This window comes from Serinus canaria, chromosome 7, assembly GCF_022539315.1.
Source record: "Serinus canaria isolate serCan28SL12 chromosome 7, serCan2020, whole genome shotgun sequence".
Classification (NCBI taxonomy): Eukaryota; Metazoa; Chordata; class Aves; order Passeriformes; family Fringillidae; genus Serinus; species Serinus canaria.
The window spans coordinates 10,187,722-10,209,189 of record NC_066321.1 but is presented as its reverse complement, the minus strand read 5'-3'; the positions used below and the strand labels follow the sequence as shown (position 1 = coordinate 10,209,189).

The 21,468-nt window shown below is 39.8% G+C and overlaps 1 protein-coding gene across 2 annotated transcripts; it reads right to left on the bottom strand.

The window, feature by feature from the left end:
- Positions 1–1,011: 1,011 nt before the first annotated feature.
- HACD2 (3-hydroxyacyl-CoA dehydratase 2) lies at positions 1,012–21,468 on the bottom strand. 2 transcript variants are annotated; one of them, XM_030241659.2, is made up of 7 exons: positions 21,306–21,468; positions 15,329–15,446; positions 15,029–15,047; positions 12,452–12,540; positions 6,507–6,628; positions 5,666–5,844; positions 1,012–4,971 (listed from the first exon to the last, which is right to left on the bottom strand). In XM_030241659.2, exons 1-7 carry the CDS (start codon positions 21,434–21,436, stop codon positions 4,889–4,891), a joined length of 741 nt encoding a protein of 246 aa, XP_030097519.1. In that variant the 5' UTR covers positions 21,437–21,468; the 3' UTR covers positions 1,012–4,888. The 2 variants fall into 2 exon arrangements, with proteins under 2 accessions (XP_030097519.1, XP_018766888.1); XM_018911343.3 differs by lacking the exons at positions 15,029–15,047; positions 21,306–21,468.

Genomic DNA, 21,468 nt, shown 5'->3' with positions numbered 1-21,468 from the left:
TCACATGAAACTGAATCACACATATTCACACCTTTTTATTTTATATTCAGCAGCCCAGCACAGATCCCTCCTCTAGTCCTATATCAAGAACTGCCAATGCTTTAAGATGAGCCTTACATATTGTGACATTAACTTGCTGACAACCACAGAATCCTTGTGCTTTTCAGATTCTTTACTGATACCCTAGGGAACTAAAACTGTTTCCACACACACTGTTTTCAAAATGCAGAGAGGAAACACAAATAGCCAGTGATAGTTCCTGCAAGGCACAAACAGAGCTCAGCACCTCTCAGCACAGCATTGCTGAGTTTTTAATTACACAGCAGTGCTAAGTCACAGCCATCATGCGTAGGACATGTGCTGATGCTGGGCATGACAGCACCATTTCATCCCATCTCAGTCAACAAAAAAATCACTGTAGTTGTGCAATCTTATGACAAGCATATGCCTAGAATAATAGCACTCACTCTGCAGCTACCACTCAGTTCCTTTTAGAGGATTATAACTTGTTATTTATGGGCATTAATGTCATCTAGACACAGTTTTTAAATCTCTCTCAGGAAGTGTTAAAAATGCTAAAAACGTTGCCGTGGTAGCAGACATATTATATTTAGTAAATGAACTCTGAAGTATTCTGTTGCATTAGTTAAGCATTCCGCTATATTTATAATACTCAATTTTGTTTTTGAAGGAAATCATCAGCATCCAGAGTACAGATAACAGCAGGAGAACAAAGAGCTCACACTCAATTGAGGATCCTTCAGGGAGTTCTGAGTGTTGACATAGTCAGTTCAAGGTGTTGTCATGAGCACTTCTTTTGGATGTGGAAAGCAAAGCACTAATAACAGTATGAAGTTTCTTATTTCTTTTGTCTGAGCTCCACAGTTACCTATGCTAAAAAAACTTGTAAATTAAAAGATACACATTGTATACAAATGAATAAAAATACAGCTCTGACTCACACTTGCAAAGTATCTGCGTTTGTTCCTTAAACAGTAACAATACAACATATTTTGTTCAGAATTATTTTATTTGGATTATAGCAATTAGTATCACTGTTCAGTAGGCCAAATCCAGGCAGAGAGCACAGAATCAACTGCACAAGGCAACAACATGGACTAGTACTTTAGCATACAAACCATTTCACTGCATTATCAAGTTGAAATATCTTTCAACCATGCATAAAAAAACTATGCTTAAGTCTTTCAGAGCTCCAGGTAATACCAGATTCCTAAATATACAAAAAATACATTTAACTTATAATAATCTTAGTGAATCAGACTTATAAAATTACAATTTTATTCTTCACAACATAGAAAAAAATACAAAAATGACTGTATATAGTTTTCACCCAAGTTTCACTGACATATACATCAAAATATGTGATTTGATGTATACTCATGAAAATTTTAAGCTGAAAGTTTTAAAATGACACTGCAGATTGGTCCACACAAATGCCAACCCTCATAATGATAAGAAAAAAACCCTCTGATAAAAACATCACATTGTGAAAAATTACAATTAACCTGCACTGTAACCTGCATTCTCACTGTAATTCACAAATATGAACATTTCTACAATTCCAGTTGTAAACTACACACTGGTGAAAACCTTGGTCTTTTGGAGGGTAGTGACTAACTCAGAGCTGGCATGGTAGAACAAGAAGTGCTGTCAACTGAACCAGTGCACACAACAGAGAGCACCAAAGCAGGGGGGGCCTGCTGGTTTGGAGAGGCTGAGAGAGAACATGCAAGCCAAGTAAACAGTCTGTGGGGAAAATAAACCCCTCTGCATTTGTGACACAGTACCAATCAAAGCTTCTATTACAGAGCTCACAGAAACCACAATTTCAGTGACAGATGAGGAGAAAATTCTTTTATGAGGAGTGGAAACCCCACATCTGTTAGTAAAATCAGTTTTAAGGAACAACCCAAACAGGGCATCACACGACAGTTCTCTCTCAAGATCACCTTCCAGTGATTTCCATGGAAGATAAACTTGAAAAAGCACTGCAACATAAAGCGCTGAATTTTTGTACATATTAACTGCACGTTCAGAATATAATTTATAAATCAGCTTTGCTGGTAAGAATTCTTACTGATAAAGCAACGATTTTTTCTTTTGAAAGGAAAAGTAACTCCATTTTCTTTTAAAAGGCCATAGTTTATTTGCATTTTTGTCATAAATTGATACTTTCAATTAAAGTAAATATTCCATATTAAAGCCTATTCAGCAAAGGTGTTGGCTGTAGAAGCTTTCTCCCTACTGGCAGCTTGCTCTGCTTTTCCATGGTGCCAGTGCTATCTGTTGTAGATCTGTACTGTATCTTTCTCATCAACAGAGCCAGGAGTTTGTTTCATGCAGGAATATTACACAGCCATTTTTTATCTCCAAACTGGATCAACAAATTTGAAACCAAATCTTTTACTTGGGTACAGAAATCAAATTAAGAAAAGTTCAGAGCTGAGCATTGACAATATCCAGTAACCTAAGTACATCAGGAAATCAGATCTTTTAGATGACATCCTTCAGAAATATTGACATTAACTTCTTTAATAGCAATATAAGCAAAAGGAGATTTTTGTTCAGAGGTGGAAGTTCACACTGTCAAACAACAACTTCAGAATAATGTAACATTTCTCAGATCACTACAACAAAGCACATAACCTAATACAGAAGTTAATGGACTTGTTGCATCTTTGAATCCAAAACCATTCTGAGGTTGCATATGGACATAGTAATAGAAAAACAGAATTGTTTGGGTTGAAAAAGACCTCTGAGTCCAGCCATCATCCTAACATTGCAAAATCCCAGTAAACCATGTCCTTAATGCACCAATCTTCAGGTATTTTAAATACCTTCAAGGATGGTGACTATAAGCTCCCTGGGGAGCTTGTTCCAATGTTAGACAAACCTTTCCATGAAGAAATTCTCCCTAATATCCCATCTAGACCTTCCTTGGCACAACAAGAGGCAGTATGCTCTAGTCCTGTTGCTGGTAACTTGGGAGAAAAGACCAACACCCAACTTGCTACAACCTCCTGTGTTTTATAATCCAGTCAATAATTGGCTCCAAGATGTTGAAAATAGAATAAAAGATTTTTATTGTCTCTTGTCCTTCCTCTGCTTATAATAATCCTGTTTGTGTGAACAGGAAAGGCTCTATACAGTGAGAGTTAGGAAAATTCAGTCCTTTTGATGGAGCCAAAGAAAATTACTGAAAAATAACAAGTTTTTTTTAAATATTGCTCTGACAAGCATAAATCTGAATAACTGTATATAATAACTGCAAATGATAACTGTAAATCCAGCTCTTCCCAACTGCTAGAACAGAGAACCTGTGTTCCCAGTGCTTCCCAGCTGTGTCAAAGAAGAGCTGGGATGTGTCAAACACAACCAGGCCATGTCCAGGGGAGGTGCTGGCAGGCACAGCACAGGGCAGCACTGCAGGCAGCATGGGAGTGGTCACACCTCTTCTATGCACTGAATCATGACCAGACTGGATGCAGACAGGACTATTTGGCCATCAATTCCTAACAGAGAAAAGCCATAACCTACATATCCTTTTGTCTCTGCTTGGATATCCATTCATTTCCCTTCCTCTTTTGTTCCCTTCATTCCCCACCCTGTTACTCCCAATCAGAAGGTTTTTCTAGGCTTGGGGCACAGTTCACACAGCACTAATGCTTTCTGCCTCACCACAAGCCTTTCTCAGCTCTTTCATTTTCCTTTTACCTTCCCAAGGAAAGGCAAAGCCCAGAGAAAGCACCTAGGAAAATATAACTTCTCGTGATCTTCCACTCTTTCCAAAGAACAGATGAGAGTGGCTTGTCCTACATGCAAAGGCAGCATGTTACACAGGAGGATTTGCTCTGCAAGGAGCAGATTATGACTTTGCAACACTTCCAAGTTGAGTGCCTGGAATTGCCTGCTTGGATGTGCCAGAGTGATGACCTCAGTCACCTGAGAGAAGTCAGATAAAGGAACAAGGCCCCCAAACACAGCAGACCAAGCAGACCTCAGCACTGAAAGATGAGTATCACAGACAATAACTAGAGATGATAATTTATGGTAAAAAAGGGAGAACTCCACCTGTTTCTGGGTGAATTACCTCCTTATATTATTTAGATTCATTACTGATACCACTAAAGTATTACAGTTAGTATTATTTTTTTTAATATGTAAAAAATATTCAGGGATGCAGTACTGGGGGTAGCTTTAATGTTTTGGATAAGAATTACAGCCTCTGAATTAATATTGGCATTTGAGTGATCAGCTTAAACAAGATCTTCTGAGAGCACACTCTGGTCAGACACTGTACTGTTTAAATTCCTAAAGAACCACATTCCCCTCATTTTCCGTAATTGGTTTCTTGTTCTTGTTCCCATCACCTTTAAATACACAACCTACCTTTCTAAATTCAAATACTTTGCCCAGATTACATTCTCCACTGAAGTCTCTGACATTATCCTGAAGTATTCCAGAGCATATTGTTTGCTTTCACAGCAATACATACAGTTTCTGGCATGCAGTCAAGCACTTAAAAAAAGGAGGTATCAGTAATATAATCCCAATTCAGGCATTTAGTGGGTACAACTTCATCACTCATACTGCAACCTTCGGGCATTTAGTAATAAATGAAAACCATTTAGCACATCACTTAAGGAAAAGTTAACTGCCAAGCCATATAAAGTTTAAGTTTTCTGAAGCACTGCAAGCTGAAATTATTTCAATGTTTGACATCCTGGAATTTCACTGAAATCAGATTTATTAGTTATTCTTGCTAAATTACTGGTCTTTTACCTCTGACTTATCTTGGTATAAATGTGCTGGGTATTGAAAAACTGCAGCATTTTGATGTTTGAAAAGTTCTGAAAAAGAGTTGGAATTACTCTGCCTTCTTATGTTCTTCAGTGTGGGAGAGTACCTTTCGCCTCTGATGCAGCATGTGGAAATAGAGCTGAGGGAAGACTGAGGAGAAAACACACTCAAGTCAATAAAGTGTCAAGAGAGGCCTGCAAGATGCACAGTCAGTCACATGGTCACTGTCACCAATTCTCTATTAGAGGATGTGCCAATCCACTTTTTGCTTAAATTATCTATTGCCTTCTACGCTCTGAAGAGATGAACTGATACTGTTCTTAGGCTTCAGGTACTATTAATTTTTCTGCTAGAGCAATCATATTTTTAATAAAATGCAAAATGCCTTATTTAACTCTAAACGTGGAAGCAGATAACAAAAGCTGCCATAACTGCATGCACACAATACAAAGAAAACAGACTGCAGGGCAGAAAAAGTCCTTCAAGAGAAATTTCCAGATCTGTTTGATTTTTTTGTAATTCTAGTGTCACTTTTTAAGACTCTAAGGAATTTTATACACATCAGTGCCTCTTTCATCTCTCTCTATCCAGAGCTTTTTCTCTTTCTATTTCTAAAACTATGGTAAACAGTATGTTTGCAAAACAACAAAGAAGGGGGTGGAAAACATACATACACAAACAGCAAAAGCTGAAATTTCCATGAGAAACCTTTGTGAGCCATGCAAAAATTAAACAAGGTCATCAGCAGGCTAATATGGTTAGTTCTGTGTATGCTAATCCCACAATGGTTTGCTTTTCCCAGTACAGCTGTTAATACTAAGCAACCAAACAAACTCATACTTACTTGGAATGTAAGAGATCATGACCAGGATCAGGAATGTATAGTAGTCAAATGAGAAATTGTACTTGTTAGGTAAACTAATGGAATACAAGCCAGACTGCCTGACGAAGGGTAATGCAGCATATATTGTGAGTAATTCACCTGAGACTCCCATTGGATACAATACTATAAACAAAGTGTACCTAGAATGAAACACAGAAAGAATTACAAGTTATGACAAACTGACCAAATATTCGTTAAATGATATTACAGATATTCAAATTTTGAATTCTCTACTCAGTATTTATTTTTCTTAGATCTTATTTGATTAGAGCATGGCAAGGTATGAACATTATTACAAGGTAAGTACTCAAATCAGTGATCATTGGAAATATTTTAAGATTTTATCTGCCAATCTACAAATTATCTTTAAAACTATTCTCCACACATACACACACCTTATTAATTTCATTTCTGAACTCTTTGGTAGAAGTCATTTTACTACTTAAAACGGGGCCAAATATAGTTGATGTTAATCAATGAGCTTAAATATTATTTCAATGACAACCACTGCATTCAAGAATTACTGCTAAATGTCAGTTTACTTACTGTCATCCCCTACTGTTACATAGCAGTTTCTGACAATTATTTTGAAAATGAGTTCAGACAAATGACTCTTTCAGCTTGCAATGCAATAGACTTTTGTAACCTGAAAATCTGCTGGAAAGAAGCTAGGCAGTCACGTTCACAAACAGGGCAATTACCTGAAGGCAGAATCTAATTTTTTGCACTGCAGCTACTTTCCAAGATAAATACCCCTGTCAGATCATTGCTTTGAGGCTGTAACTTTTATGATGCTACCGACCTGGCCCATTTGATGAGATAAGGGAGATGGTTTAACAAGCTAAAGGTGTAAAAAGAGTAACGGATTATCTCGGTGATTGTCCAGGCCACTACAAACAAGAGGACACTGTCTTCACTTTGTACCTGTGAGGATGGAAAAAAGGCTTCGTATGAGCTTGAGCATTACCAGTTACTCACCAGACCCAAGAAAACCTCACAGAAATCAATTCCTGTGGGTTACTTTACTGCATCATTTTAGAGAACAGACTTCAAGAATGAGCTTAAAAGCAACATTAGTAACAGTAAAAAACCCTTCTTGTCATGCTCTGTATTTTTCTAGTTGCTTAAGAATAGCTCTGCTTCATGATTGGGTAACTTCAGCTCTCATATTCTGTGCAAAGTAAATTGGTACAAGAAATCCCTGAAATGCTGAGTATAATTCTTAACTCTTCCCATTCCTATAGAGTACCAACTTCTATTTCAGTCCTGTGACTGTCTCCTAGTGCAGAAAGAATGATCTAACACCTGATACTTTGTTTACACTTAATATTCTGATACTAGTTCATGGTGCTTCTGAGCAGAAGCACTGTTCTCCTTTTTCTGGTCAGAAACTGGGTCCTACTTTTGAGCAGCAGCAGAACAGCTAACACCAGGTCTCAGGCTGGGAGGAGAGAAGAACCATGCTCAGATTGTCTCACCTCAGGTAAGCTTGACAGGTACCTGATTCACTGTTCCTTGCTCCATTTTCTGCTTATTGTAACTAGCACAGTTCCTCTAATGTTACACTCAAGGCATTATCACATTTCACTGCTTTACACCTCTTGGAGCTTTTATGTCACTCACACATAAAGCAGCTGTAACTCCCTCCACATATTAACCCTGAGATCAGCTCAGCTGGTCTGAGCATGGTGCTAATAATGCCAAGGTTGTGGGCTTGATCCCTGGATGGGATCATACAGCAGCTGCACTCAGTGATCCTTGTGTGTCCCTTTAAGCTCAAAACATTCTATAATAAACTGCCTTTTATCTGTGACATTTATAAGGTCAATGCTGAAAAGCATGTACTTTAAAATGAAGAGTTATATTTATTAGATTATAGGGCATCATTATGAGGTTCAAGTTCCTGAGAGAGCTCAAGTATATGTGGGGTCACATACCCACAGTACAAACTCCTGAGGGAGCAGACATGATTTTAATTCTGCCTTCTCCCTCTCTCCCTCCCTCTCCCCTTCAACAGAATTCCCAGCTGTATGAGCACCTTAAGTCCAAATTCAGTGGACAGTGGGAACAAAAAGAGCTCAACCACATGGGCCCATATTTTCACTATTCCTCCAACTCTTGAAATAAGGGTAAAGGAAATCAGGAGATGTGGGTGGTGCAGTCTATTCATCCTGGACAAAGTACAAACCAACAGATTAAAAAACAGGGTCAAGCAAATATATATATATGTATCTATATGGACAATCAGAATTTTCTTAATAGGAGGGTCATATCTGACTGATCATATACTTTTGGGTAAAAAAAGGGATTTTTTTTTTCCCCAAGGGAATTACCCAGAAAAAGCTTTGTTACAGACTGCAAAACCCAGAAAAATGTATACAGAAATCTTGAGCTATCCTGGAATGCAGAGCTGTTGGTAAACTGTATTGTGCTGTAAATCTTTGTTTTGCAGTGTGTAACATTTCAGGTCACCTTCACTGCATTTTGCAGCAAAAAAAAAAACTTATTCTTTTTCCACATTCTGATAATTTGTTTATATATTAATCTCCCTTACATCATCATAAAAGAGCAAAATCCAAAAATTATATGAAGATTTTCCAAGAAGAGACCAAATCTATTTTTAGACATTGCTGCAGGATCCTAATCCTGTTTGAGGTCTGCTTTATAAGTTCTTAGTTCTCAACAGGGAAAAGTGAACAGATACAGTTGCTCCAAAGGAGGAACATGCTTGACAAGCACTCCAGAGCTGCATCTTCTGGCCAAACCGGGAGTAGCAGCTTTGTGTTGAGTTCACCTAAACCTGTGAGTCCCAGGCTTCAACCTGTACTTTAAATCCCACTTCTTTCCCTAGCTATGGAAATGGGAAAAATCAAAACCCAAGAGTCTGCAGCTTGAAGTAGCATCCAGGATATGAGCAAGGACAAGAAACTGGGACACCAACAGTGAATCATACACATGGAAGTAGAAAATCACAGCAGTTACAGTCCAGTTCTATCACATGACATCTCTAACACTGCCTCCAAGGACTGGTCTCCCCCCTCTCCTTTGTATTATAAGTTATTAAAAGTTCACACCATTATGAAACACACAATCCTGTTAGGTCACTTAAGGAATCACTGATTGTGCCTTCATAGCTTGTGTCCCTATCTAGGGAAAAACAATTTTTCAGAAGTCTTACTCTTTTAGCCACTGCTAATGCTGCATTTGCATCATTCCTCCTCCAGGCTGAAGACAGAGCAAATACACAGCAGACCATTAATGAACCACTAAGGCCAGTGCTCCCTGAGAATTCAATTCTTCTTCCACTACTTTCTTCATGCCAGCCTTTCAAGGAAGTCTCAGACACATGTCAAAACTTTATTTACACCTTATTTATCCAACTCTCTTAATAGGGGTCAATCAAACAACAGGCGTGATTTTTTGGCAAGTGCTTCAAGCCAACATATCATCAAGGAGGGTCCTGAATTTATTTCAGCTTTTCTTGAATACTGTTAATAGCAAACAATGTTTGCTAAAATATAAAAGAAACCACTGTCTTTAAGATGCAAAGATGAGAACTGGGAGTTGACAAACTAAAGCCTGAGAGGTTTTTAATGTTCTCCTTAAGATTGGAAAGGGAAATTTCTCTACATTAAGAGTAACAGTTTGACAAATTTGCAGAAAATTTCAGCTAAACACATAATTAAGCAATCCAATGCAGAAGAGCAAAACCAGCAGCACTATGCAAGTGTAATGATGGAAAATATTGGAACAGCATGTTTCTCTCCAAAGAGCTGGTTCTCTGGTGCAGTAATTAAAAAATAAAACATAAAATTCTGGGGGAAAAAAAGGAAACTTCACAGTAGGCACAAGGGGCATGACAGACTATTGTGCTGTATGGTATTGCTTTAATTTTACATAGATGTAAAGCAATGATGAGTCAGGTTTTTCAACTGTACTCAGCCATTCAGACTTCTGACCCTTCCACCATGGACTTTTTACTACAACTTAGTCCTAAATATCATAAGTTAAGATGTTCTTCCCCCTTTTAAGTAAGTATGCTTTACTACTGATTGAAGATATCAATTCCCAACTGCAGATACTAGAGTCCCAATTACCAATTCTACATGCTTTAAATGTTTTCACAGCATCTCTTGCCTGTATGTTCTACAAAAGTTCCTCTAAATATATATTACACTAATTTGCAACCCATCAGTAACTGAGCCCAATGGGATAAGCAATAAATGCCTGCTGACACCATTTTTAAATTACCCCTCAGAACTGGGTGCAGAATTATCTATCAGAATGGAACTCCATGAAGGCCTGCCATGATGTCACCAGATGATCTCACTGCTCACACAAATTCCAAAAGATATTTTTTGAGCTGAAGGGCACTTTCTGTTCTATACCTGCATTCTCCCAGCTCTTCACACCAGGCTGTTTGTTCTCTGCCCTCCTTTGCAGGGGAAACAGTAAAATTCACTGAACTGGCTCCTTTCTGACACAATGGCCAGCACTGATGATGTGCCAGGCCCTCCTCCACAACACCACCAACTGCCCCAACAGTGCAGGTGAGGAGAATCTCAGTGTGCAGTGCTTTAACATTTGCCATGCTTTAACATTTATTGTGAATAACTTCATATTGAGTTTAACAACACATCAGCACTGAAGTCCACAAAAAGCACAAACATGTTAGTGGCAAGAAGCATGCTTTAAATCACATCACATTTCTAGAAGTGTATCCTGACAGGAGGGATGCAATACACATTTCTTCTTTTAGCTGTATTATATATGAAAACAGTCTGGAAAAGCAAGATACTGAACAAGTCTCATTCAAAAAGTTAAAGAAGAAAACTGCAGTTTACTTTACAAGAACCTCATCATGCAACTGCATCGCTTACAAGTTCCATAAAGCTGTGAGAATTTAATCCTGGCCTTCACCATGGAGCTCACTTGTGCAGACAGCCCTTTAGAGAAAGTAGAACACTTGTGACACTTGCAAAATGTCTCCCCAGGTGAGCCTGCAGGCTCCCTGGTTGGGGCAAGGGGAGGGGTCAGAACACAGCCTCTCATTTGATTTTTTTCTCTAAGTCACAGGTCAGAAACTCATCACAGGGTTCCTCATCCAAGCCATTTATACCCACTTTCTAAGACATTAAAGAAGTAACACATAATACAGTCTCTTGCAAGACTTTAACCAGAAGACCACACAAGTGTGGGGAAAAAAAATCTGCATGGAATATTGTTGAAAGAATCCTTGTTAAAAGTCAAATATTTGGCTACACTCATTGCTCCCATTTGATCAATTTTCTCTGGTGAGAATGTGGGCACAAGCATCAAAAAAACCTAACCCACAATCACATTACAGATTTTTCTTTGATGTCTAACAGACAACACATGGAATAATTCTAATCCTTCAATATTTGGGTTACTTCAAAACCAGGAGACTACTCATAAAAACAGATTATCACTGTTTTTTATGAAGCACCAGATATCCCAAAATCATACAGATAACAAGCAAAACTCCAAGAGTATTTACTTTAAAGTATTTTACATGTATATATAAAATCTAACATCTTGAGATTATGGCTTTTTTTTTTGTTCAAAACCTAGTACTTATTTCTGGTGAGTTAACAGAGACCAGAGTACATTAATTTGCACCAACAGGGAACTCCATTAGAAAGTAGGTTTTACGTTTATTGAGAAAAATAACATTCCTCCACTTTAAGAAGCATGAAACTAAAGCTTCACATGAACAAGCATCACAATACCAGAAAGGACTACTAATTGCTAGGAACTACAGTGACTTATGTTACTCTAAAAGTGCATGGATGCTCTGACAGCAGGTTTGGAGGAAAGAAGAGAAAGCAGCTTCCCTCAAGACTTTGTAATAGGACAAGTTCCATGAGGCATTTTCCATTCAAGTCACAAATAATCTTGTGCATAAAATGACTGTCACTTGTTTCAGGCACCCATGCTGACACTGGTATCAAGACCAATTTCTTTTTTTAATGAGAAGAAAACCAGTAAGATTAGATGGCTGAAGTTACAGCAGAGATGCAGCACATTTGGGCTACTACAAGGATTCAGATGACAGGAGTCAGTCACCATAACCTGTACCAATTAAAGCATGTCTAGATTTTAAAACAGCTGTCAGGAATAATCTTCAAAAAACACAGCTTCCAGATGTGGAAGATTCTAAAGAGATCTGTATAAAGTACAGCACTATTGGGAGTGGTGAGCAGTGAGAAAAACCACTCAGCCCCCAAAATTTACCTATACTTGAAAAGAAGAGAATTGAATGAAGGACAGAGAATTATCCTGGCAAGTGACAATGGAGAGCATGGAGGCAGTGCTGTGCACAAACAATTGAGGGGGAGTTTCAGATGCTACAGGAAGTGAACTACATATGCAGGAGGGCAGTGAGATTTTGTTTTTAAAGATGGCACTAGTGAGATGAACACTAGAAGGCTGTCCCAAATGCTGTGTTCGGTTTTACACACTGGAAGCTGTTTAACTGTCAGCAAGGACTGCAGAATCTATCAGGAGCTAGATGTCTTACAGGGACAGAATCAGACCTCAACCTGTTTGACTGTCAACAAAAGATAACATCAGATCTATTTTTATTTCTTTTGATCCACAGAAATTCACATGACCAATTTCCCATGGTGGGATACAAACAGATGACATTTTAAGGACAATCAGACAGCAATCAACACTTCTCAGCATGGATCAATAATTTTTCTATCAATTTGTAGCTTGACTTACCTCTTTTACACTATGTGTTACTGCCCATGTCAGGAAAACCCTTGACATCACTTGAAAAGCAGTCAGAACAACAGAAGAGGGAACAATGCCTGGAAGATATTTTGCAATTAATAAATGTGCCTGATTAACAAGGTAGGAGGTAGAGGTGGGGAAATAAAATACAGCTAAAACAAAGTCCAGTAATTTGATATTTCTGGAAGAAAAGCATTTAATTTTTTTTTAATTTAAAAATCTGAAGTCAGTCCTTCAGTGTGTTTATACAGTATAATGCAGTGCAATCCCCTGACAAGGCTTTCTGCATCAAAATGCAAACAAATGTAATTGATCTTGTTGCAATCAAAGCACATTCCTCAATACACAGAACAGCTCAATCAGATAATTTCAATCAAACACCTTCTGGGATACAGCCTTTCAAATAATCCTGTTTGATTAAAATATCCAAGATACTCTTCATTACTGTGATTTAAAAAGTATCCCAAAAAAACCCAGCCATCAAAAATCATAAGTATTTTTCAGAAACACTGTTCTAGCCCATATTTTGATAGATGAAAAGTTTGTAGTTTCTTCCTTGAAATATAACACAGGAAAAACCCCAAACCAGCCAACTAACCAAAACAACCAACCCCACAACAAACAAACCCCAGGCAACAGCTGATGCACTGGCAGGTACAAAAGCAACTTGAAGATTTTTTCAAGCCAGAAGATATCGCTGGCTCTTGCAGCAAGTTCTGATGTGCCAACTGACCTGCCAGAAAAAGGACCCTACACAGCCAGGTCTGTCAGAGCAGGAATAGTTTTAGACTGGAGGATTACACAAAATTTCTAAACTTTGCATCCCAAAGTTTTATTTTCTTCTAACAGCAAAATTATAAAAGAGCAGGTGTAGCTCCTAAGATAAAGTAAAAAGTGCTCATAAAGCTAATGTAAACCACAAGCAACACAACAGCCTCAGAAATATGTAGGGACCAAAAAGAAAAATGAAATGGGAAGAGAGAGTAATAAAAGTCAAAAGCAAGTTTCAGTTGAATTACTTTAATTTCTTTGTTTGGCTTCTTTGATAGGGAAAAGGAAAAGCCTATAGACATAGTTCTCTTGAGTTTTATAACACTGTCTTGGTCTCTGGGCTACATATTACCTCCTTTCCAGGTACAGCTCTGCATTTTTTAAATCTCTACCATGTGTCAAAATCCTGTTCTCAACCATGCTTGACTCAGACACTCCCCTATCAATCCTTGTATTCTGAAGGACTTGCCTCACAGATGCTAACGTTTCAGAGTCTACTGAAAAGATGTGGAGAGAAAAGTTATGCTGATACACACAGCCATCTGTCACACATAAGCTTTTCTACTGACAGAGAATTACAGCTCTAGTTAGAGCAATTAGTTCAGCAGGGGCAAAGGAATCTGCAAATTTCTTTTTTCTCCTTGCATAGGAACTTTTGCTACAGTCAGTAGGACTACAGCAGACAGCAGCAGTGCATCCAGCTGTGCAAACCCCCCCTCACTTTATTTAGCTGACAAACACTTCCATTAACAGAAAAAAAATATAATCCACAGCCACTTGTAAGAAAACCAGTCTTTTGCAAAACAGTTTTGTTAGGGAAAGCAAAAAGAATAAAAACAGCATAAAACGTTGCCACTTTCTTCTAATGGCTCTCTCTAATATTAAATTGTGCAACATGGGCTAAATGGATCCACACCTCAAACCAACTGAGAAAACAGCAAAGCATTATGGATTTAGGATGATAAAACCAGCATTTTATCTGCCATGTTTTCTCTCCAGTGTTCCAAGATTTAACTTTTCCTTCTTGCCACTTGGTAAATAAGACCTTAAAAATGGCACATTTTAATATTAATTTTTGACAAGTTTTTTTTTTTTAAAGTATTTATTTAAAAGGTATTTATTTAAAAGTATTTATTTATAAGGTTTATTCTGGTATAAAACAGTAATTGAGATTTAGTCAAATTAAACAGCATTGGCAGCACAGGCAAATAGATGATACAGTTTACTCTGAGAAGCCTTTACATTAATTTGAGGTGTATATGATAATTCATTTCTTGGGGTGATCTGTGCACAGTTTATGAACTGCCTTCTTAAGACATTTTCAGAGCAGCTGGATGATTCAGAAGGGTCAGAACTACTTCATCAGTGACAGAACCAGACTGCCCTCTGCTGACACATTCCTAGCACCAGTTCTCCCAACACCTCACTTGGTTATTAAAACATCCCCCAGAACTCACCATGAACCTACAATCCAATAACCTCTCCATTATGTGGCTGTCTGGATAATAATGAAAAACAGCAAATTTGTAGTTGCAGCTTTAGGAACCTCAACACCATCTCACTCTTTAAGTAGTGACTAGTGAACATTCAGATAGGAGCTGAAGAAGCACTGTTTTATTGTTTTGTGACTTTTCAAATAAGGGAGTAAAAAAATGGAATGTATTTCAAACAAAAATTAGGAAGTTTGCAAGAATCAAATTCAGCAATTCACAGACTGTAACATTTTTCTTGCTAATACACTGCTAAAAGTTCAGTCTTCAATAAAAATAGTAAACAGAAAATTTGCAAGCTTACCAAGTGCACAATGCAGAATCTAGAACAAAAAGGAAAAATTCAAATCACTAACATTTCAAATTAAGCAATTCACACACATTTAGTTCTGTTACAAGTGCTTAAGATTCAGTATTTGCATTTCAATTATTAGGATTAATATTCAGCTCTGCTGTCCAAGCTAAAAGCAGACAGTAAAACTCCCTCTTGCTAAAAGGAAAACTCAGCTTTTGTGTGAGCTGTGCAGTAGAATCAAAGTAAATGTAAGAAATACAACACATTCATGCAAATATTAGTAAGGCCAGGGAATTGGACTGCACCCACCTCAAGCAAAGCTCCAGTTTGGAAGAATTTCAGGGGCTTTTCTATTGAATAGTAAAGGCTGTGGTAGCTGCCTTTAGCCAGATATGCCCGAACTAGACCAACTGCAATAACGAGCCACCTGAAAGAGAGAAAATGGAGACATTAAGCAAAGCATAAATAAAAAGAAATCTTTAATCCCTCTTTCAATACTTGAGAAAGCAACAGGCAGAACTGTCCTGAAATACACTAACTCTGCAACACTGGAAATGTCAAATACTTGCATCTTCTACAAAGATGTGAAAGATGATGCATTTTAAAAGCATTTTTCAGCACCAGCAGGGTACCAATATCTCCAATGTCTCCAGTTATTTTTCAGTGAGCTCTAATTAATTAGTAATGGAATGTATTCATGGCAGATTGGAATCACATTTTTTCAGTTTAGGCAGAAAACCCCTGACAGCTAGTCAGAGACCTAGTACCAACTTACAGCAGTATGACATAAACAAGATTCAGAAGGCATTTATTTAAACATTTCAGTTCAGTTCAAAGTAAACCCCTAGACTCTATGAGAGGTCATCCAGCTTAGGTGGGAGCATATATATATGAGAAATGGTTATAGATAAATAACTTCAAGGAAACTGAGCCTGCTAAAGCCTTGAAGACAGCATGACCATTCCCATCCCAGTTTTGCTCTTTAACCAACAAATATATCTGAGCCTATGTAAGCAGTGCCCATGTAACTGCAACTGAATGTGGACAATGTGACCTGTTAACCCTGCTGATTTTCCCTTCAGGTAACCTAAAAATTTTTCATCCTGGCTGATGAAGCTTTCACTAACTACCACAGCTGTCCAGAGCTGGTGCTTGCCCCCAACATGACAAATTCTTCAGTCAAGTCCATGCCAAGCCACAAACCCAAGGTGAGTGGTCAACCCCAGTCAAGCACTTTCCATTTGAAAACAGCATCTTCAATTTCCAATTGCTTTTGGCGATATGGGGAGAAGGGGTTGGTTGGTCAAGAAGAATCCTTAACAGGGGCTCCCAAACTTTTCACTGACAGGCTCAGCCTGGCTGCCTTACACTCAACTACTCTGAATGCCACTCAATTTTACCTCCATGTCCCTCCAAACCCCTTGTATAAATCACCAAGTATCTCTGTTAATTCACCTCAATGTGTAGACATGTAGCAAGCCCACTGACTACACAATAGTTTTCACCCTTTGGAAAAAAAGTGTGTAGCTGTGGTTTTGTAACAGGGATGATGAAGAAATTCCCTTTATTTGCAGCAGATTAGACTCTTACAAGTACTACATTAGCTTGGATATTGCGGAGTATGTGCACATATTATCCCCAATGTAATAATTGTTTGAAACACACAGCGAAGTTCAGATTTTTCAACAATAAATAACTCTGGCATCCAAGTTTGTGTTTGTAACAAAATCTGTTAGCAGAATTGAAAGAAAGCTAATTAATTTCTGCCTTAACTTCTGGAAGACACGCACCAAAGAAAAGCAGGGGGAGTGGGGAAGATAAATGGGAGAGAGAAACGAGCCCTCCCTTTTTATAGAGTGACAAGTTAAAGCCATCTTGTGAAATCAAAAGACAAACATTTGCCAAGTAATTGCTGTTTACAAGGAATAAATGATATTCATTTTGTGTTTGGACTTCAGTGTAGAATACACCAGTAAGCACTACAGTATTGGGGATTCTCCCCTGTAACACCAACTGCTTCTTCTTCAGAACAGGAAATCAAAGCAGGTTGACACTGTACTCTTCTTATCTGTCAAGTTTCTCTGTTTTTCCTGATCTTCCATGTTTGTTGAGAAACTGCTGAATTGAGCAATTTCTCCAGTTGCACAAGATGCCAGTTCTTGGCTGTGCCTGCAAACCATTCTCACCAGAACAGAGACAGGTGAATCCCACAGCTCCCAGAGGAGCTCGAGCCTTTTGCTCTGCTCCACCCTTGCGCTAGATCACTGACTCCAGCAAGACTGTGTTTTCCATTCCATTTACTATCCTTCAAAGAGCATTTGATACAGATCAGAGCATGAATCCATATGAAGTTAAAAGCTGAGCCTAGTTTGTGCTGAAGCTTTTAGTATCTCTGTCCTGCTTCTGTGATTCTTAAATAGTTCTCCATCCTCTAGGACTAGACAAAATGGAACAGGAGAAGGTGAAACCAAGGAATATCAGCTGAAAATGGAACTTGGCAAGAAGTTTAGAAGGGCAGCAAAAGGCACCACTGTCTCATGACAGCTCATTTCTCTGACCTACACACTGAACTCCATCTGGAGTTACACTTCATTAAATTACTGATACCCTGTCTGTAAACTCCAAACTGGACATTTACCATTCTTTGATTAACCCAGAATAAGAAAAATGGATATTGCACACACAGAGGTTTTTTTACTTTAATTTGGTCAGACTTGATAGACAAGCTTTGTGCTCTTGTTCTTAGGTAAACTCCCTTGGCTCTCTCACAGGTCATAAAAAGGCATTTTCTTATGCAAAGTTTACTGAGGTTCTGCAACATTTATGCAAGAGAATACAGCAGAGCTCTGCAGTGAGTGCACCTGAAAGGGAGAAGTGTACTTTGACTCTCAACCACCACTCACTGAAGACATGGACAATGAAACTCATAACCCGGAACACTCTCTGAGCCACACTGATTAATGCAAACCCTTGCAAATTCAAAAGCTATTACATTACCATTGACCCTCTTGGGTGAAATCCTTTTTAAATTCATTGTTTATACCACCACCAGCTACTTATACCCAGAAGTACTAGTCAGATACAGCACTTGACTAAAAATAAGAAACATAATCACCTTTTAAAGCAGCTTATCTAACATTTACACTCAGCTCTAACAGCATGCCCCATCTCCCCACCCAGCACTATTCAATGATTTTGGTCAAGCACAGCTTTTAGGAAAAATAATTTCTATGCTGCATCTCTGCCTCCAGAAATGAGCTCCCCATGTCAGGTCAGGCATGACTACACAGCTTCACACTGGGATGGGGAAAAAGTCTGCCTGAACAGGAGAGAAGCAAGATGCAGATTTCTGCAGCTTAATGCTTTGAGCCATAGGCAATAAAACCTGAGCAAGTACAGCTGAGAACCAACTGCAGTCCTGGTTATCCCCTGTTGTACCATCATTGTCCCATTTCTAAAAAAAGAAAACCCACCCAAAACATGAACCAAACAGTAAGTGCATGCACCTCCAGTCAGATCCACAGGCACACATGCTTTTTGTACTGTTTTGCTCTTGCAAAAACCACAGTATGGTTTTTTATGTAGGAATCCATACACTAAATGCACTACAGCATAAAACTAGAAATAAGAACTATTATTTTTGGAGTAAGTTGTGTTTTCTTTAGCTAAGCCAAGATAAATGCAAAGTAAATGCAGTAGCTATGCTGACATTTTTCAACTGTCACTTGATCTATTTTAAACAAAGTTAATAGTTAAGGCAACTATGGTTTTAAAACACTTTTAGTACCTATTTACTGCACAACAATGTTGCTGTGTGCTTTAGTTTATAAGCCTTTTGTAAACCAAACCAAACCAACCACTTACAAAAAATCCCATGTGCTGTTAGAGCATCAGTTCAACACCTGGGCACCTTGAACTTTTTGGTTTTTTTCTTTTCACAATTCTCTTTCTAAGGCAGTGCAGTTGGAGAAACTAAGTCTGAGCACGCTGACATGGGGCCAGAAAATATTCAGTGGCACAAGCTGTGTATCAATATTCCATCTTTTCATCTAAACAACTGAGCTTCTGTCATTTTTCCCCAGAAAAACAACCTTTTTAAAAAGCTTCACAATAATAAGAAACAAACTGAGCTTTTTTCCTGAACTAAATCCTGTAGATTGTGGGATTTCAGCAGTGTCCGGGGGACAGGCAAACTCCTCATCCATTTGAAGAGGAATTATCAGTGGGAGCCCTTGGTGACCTACCCCGAAATAAAAGTGAGAGACAATACAGAGTATATGACCATGATCACAGAACTCATATGGTAACTCCCCAAACTGCAGAAATCATTTAATCACAATCCTCACCAGAAAAAAGCAGCTCATGTTAAAGCACCACAAATCACATCCCATCCAAGAGCGGAATTTTTTAAGAGATTTGATGTAAATCAAGAAAATGGGCAACACTGTGATCAAGATTTATATGACAACAGAAAGCTAAATAGAGGTTTATTTTATTTATTTCTGAGCTTCCAGCACTCGATTTTTTTTTATTTGTTCTTCTGAAGAACTAGAAATTTCCCAGGCTCAGGAGCTTGCATGCCATGACAGAAAGTTCATGACCACAAAGAAAACTTTCCATTTTATACCACAGCTTCTCTCTCAGGTTTTTTATATCTTTTATAAACACAAGTGAATTGCATATGAGCAGCAAAATTAGCAGGGAAATGCTTTTACTTCTTAGAAGAGCTCAGAGGTGAACTTCTTAACATTGTGCAGGGACACCACAACAAAAAGCTCTCCTGACTGCCTGCAATGTGTTGTGTTACTCATGTAATTATTTCTGAAACATCAGATTACTTAAATCAAACTGGTGGGTAATTTTCCTTGCCCTCTGAGTGAAATACCCTGCAAATATCCTATGGCGCCATAAACCAGCTCAGTAACATTTCACAGCAACACAGCTGTTGGGTAACGGGTGTACCAAGCACCTCACAAGAACTGAGCTCTGCCAGCTTCCCTACCTCTGATCCACACTAGTGTAAATATCTTGTAAGCTGAAACAGGATCAGCTGCCACTAGCAATGGCTAGAGCCTTCATGTCCAACTGCCTTATTGTAGTGAATTGTATCTATATTAATTCTACACTAACCTTCCTCTCAAACATGACACTACTGTGTCTGCTCAACTCCTCACCTACCAGGGTTTATCTAGTGGCATACACCATCAATTGGGATCCATTTTAAAGGCTCTTTTCTTCTCCCAACCAAATATCCTCAATCTTTCAAAAGACGGTTTTATTTTTATCTGGATTCTAATGAGATGTGACAGTCACAATTAAAAAAAAAAAAAAAAAAGAAAAGAAAAAAGAGAAAAAAGTCTTCTTTCTCTTTAGAGTCCCCAGTTTCACTATTTTTAGTTTTGTACCTAAGGACACACCTGAGCAAGCACCAATAGGCCCCAGTCTGCATTATGCCATGCAGGGCAAGGGCAGAGCACAAGCTGGTCCAGGAGCTCACATATCCCAAAAGCAGCTTCCAACTTCAAATTACAGAGCAGGTGAAGGGTTTATGGAGAAGTCTTGCAGGGCTCAAGATCTCTGCCTTAACTACTGCTGTGGACAAATTCCTTGTATTTAGGGTCACCTCTCTAGTGAAACCTGCTGGAATCTACACCACAGACATGGTGATGCAAGGAACCTACAGCCAGCTGGATGTGAGAGCGGCTGCGGAGCAATGACCGTGGAACCCGCACCCACAGCGTGCGGCTGTGCAGAGCCCGCTCCGAGGGGCAGCCAGACAGGCCGAGCCGCGGGGCGGGGTGGGCAGCGCTCAGGGCTCACCCGGGCCAGGAGCTCTGGGGCCGGGCAGGGGCCGCCAGGGACAGGCTCGGGGCACCCCCGGGCACTCAGCCTGGGTTACGGTCAGAGCACGGCGAGGCTGGGACAGCGGGCAGCTGAGCCAGGACGCGCAGGAGCCGCTCTCCAGCACGAGGAGCAGCGAGCGAGGGCTCGGCTGTGCGCTTCAGCGTTACCCAAGGTGCGAAGCAGGGCCGCCGACAGCACGGGGGGCACGGGGCGGTGCAGCCGCATGGGCTCGGGATGGACGGGAGGGCGGGCACGGCGGCGGGACAGGCCGCTGCTCTCGGCCCGGCGCCGCTCCCTGCGGCGCGGGGCAGCCGCCCTGCCCTGCCCTGCCCTCGCTGCCCCGCCGGACCCCGCCGCGGCCGCAGCCCGACCGAGCGCAGCCCCGCGCCCCGACGGCGGCCCCGGCCGGGGAGCCCCGGGAGCGGCCCCGCCCGGTCCTTACCCCGCCGTCATCACCACGTTGTAGATAACGAGGTAGCCCGTGGCCAGCGCGCCCGGGCCCTTCCTGCGCCGCGCCTGCTGCCCGCCGTAGCCGTTGTCCGCCCGGCTCCCGCCGCTCCCGGCCGCCGCCATCTCGCGGCTCCCGCGCCCCGCCCGCTGCCGGC

Coding starts and splice junctions, on each gene's coding strand:
- HACD2 (XM_030241659.2), bottom strand. CDS start 21,436: ATGGCGGCGGCCGGGAGCGGCGGGAGCCGGGCGGACAACGGCTACGGC. Junction 15,447..21,305: donor AACGTGGTGATGACGGCGGG/GTAAGGACCGGG, acceptor TCTCTCTTTCAG/GTGGCTCGTTATTGCAGTTG. Junction 4,972..5,665: donor CATGATCTCTTACATTCCAA/GTAAGTATGAGT, acceptor TTTTCTCCTCAG/TCTTCCCTCAGCTCTATTTC.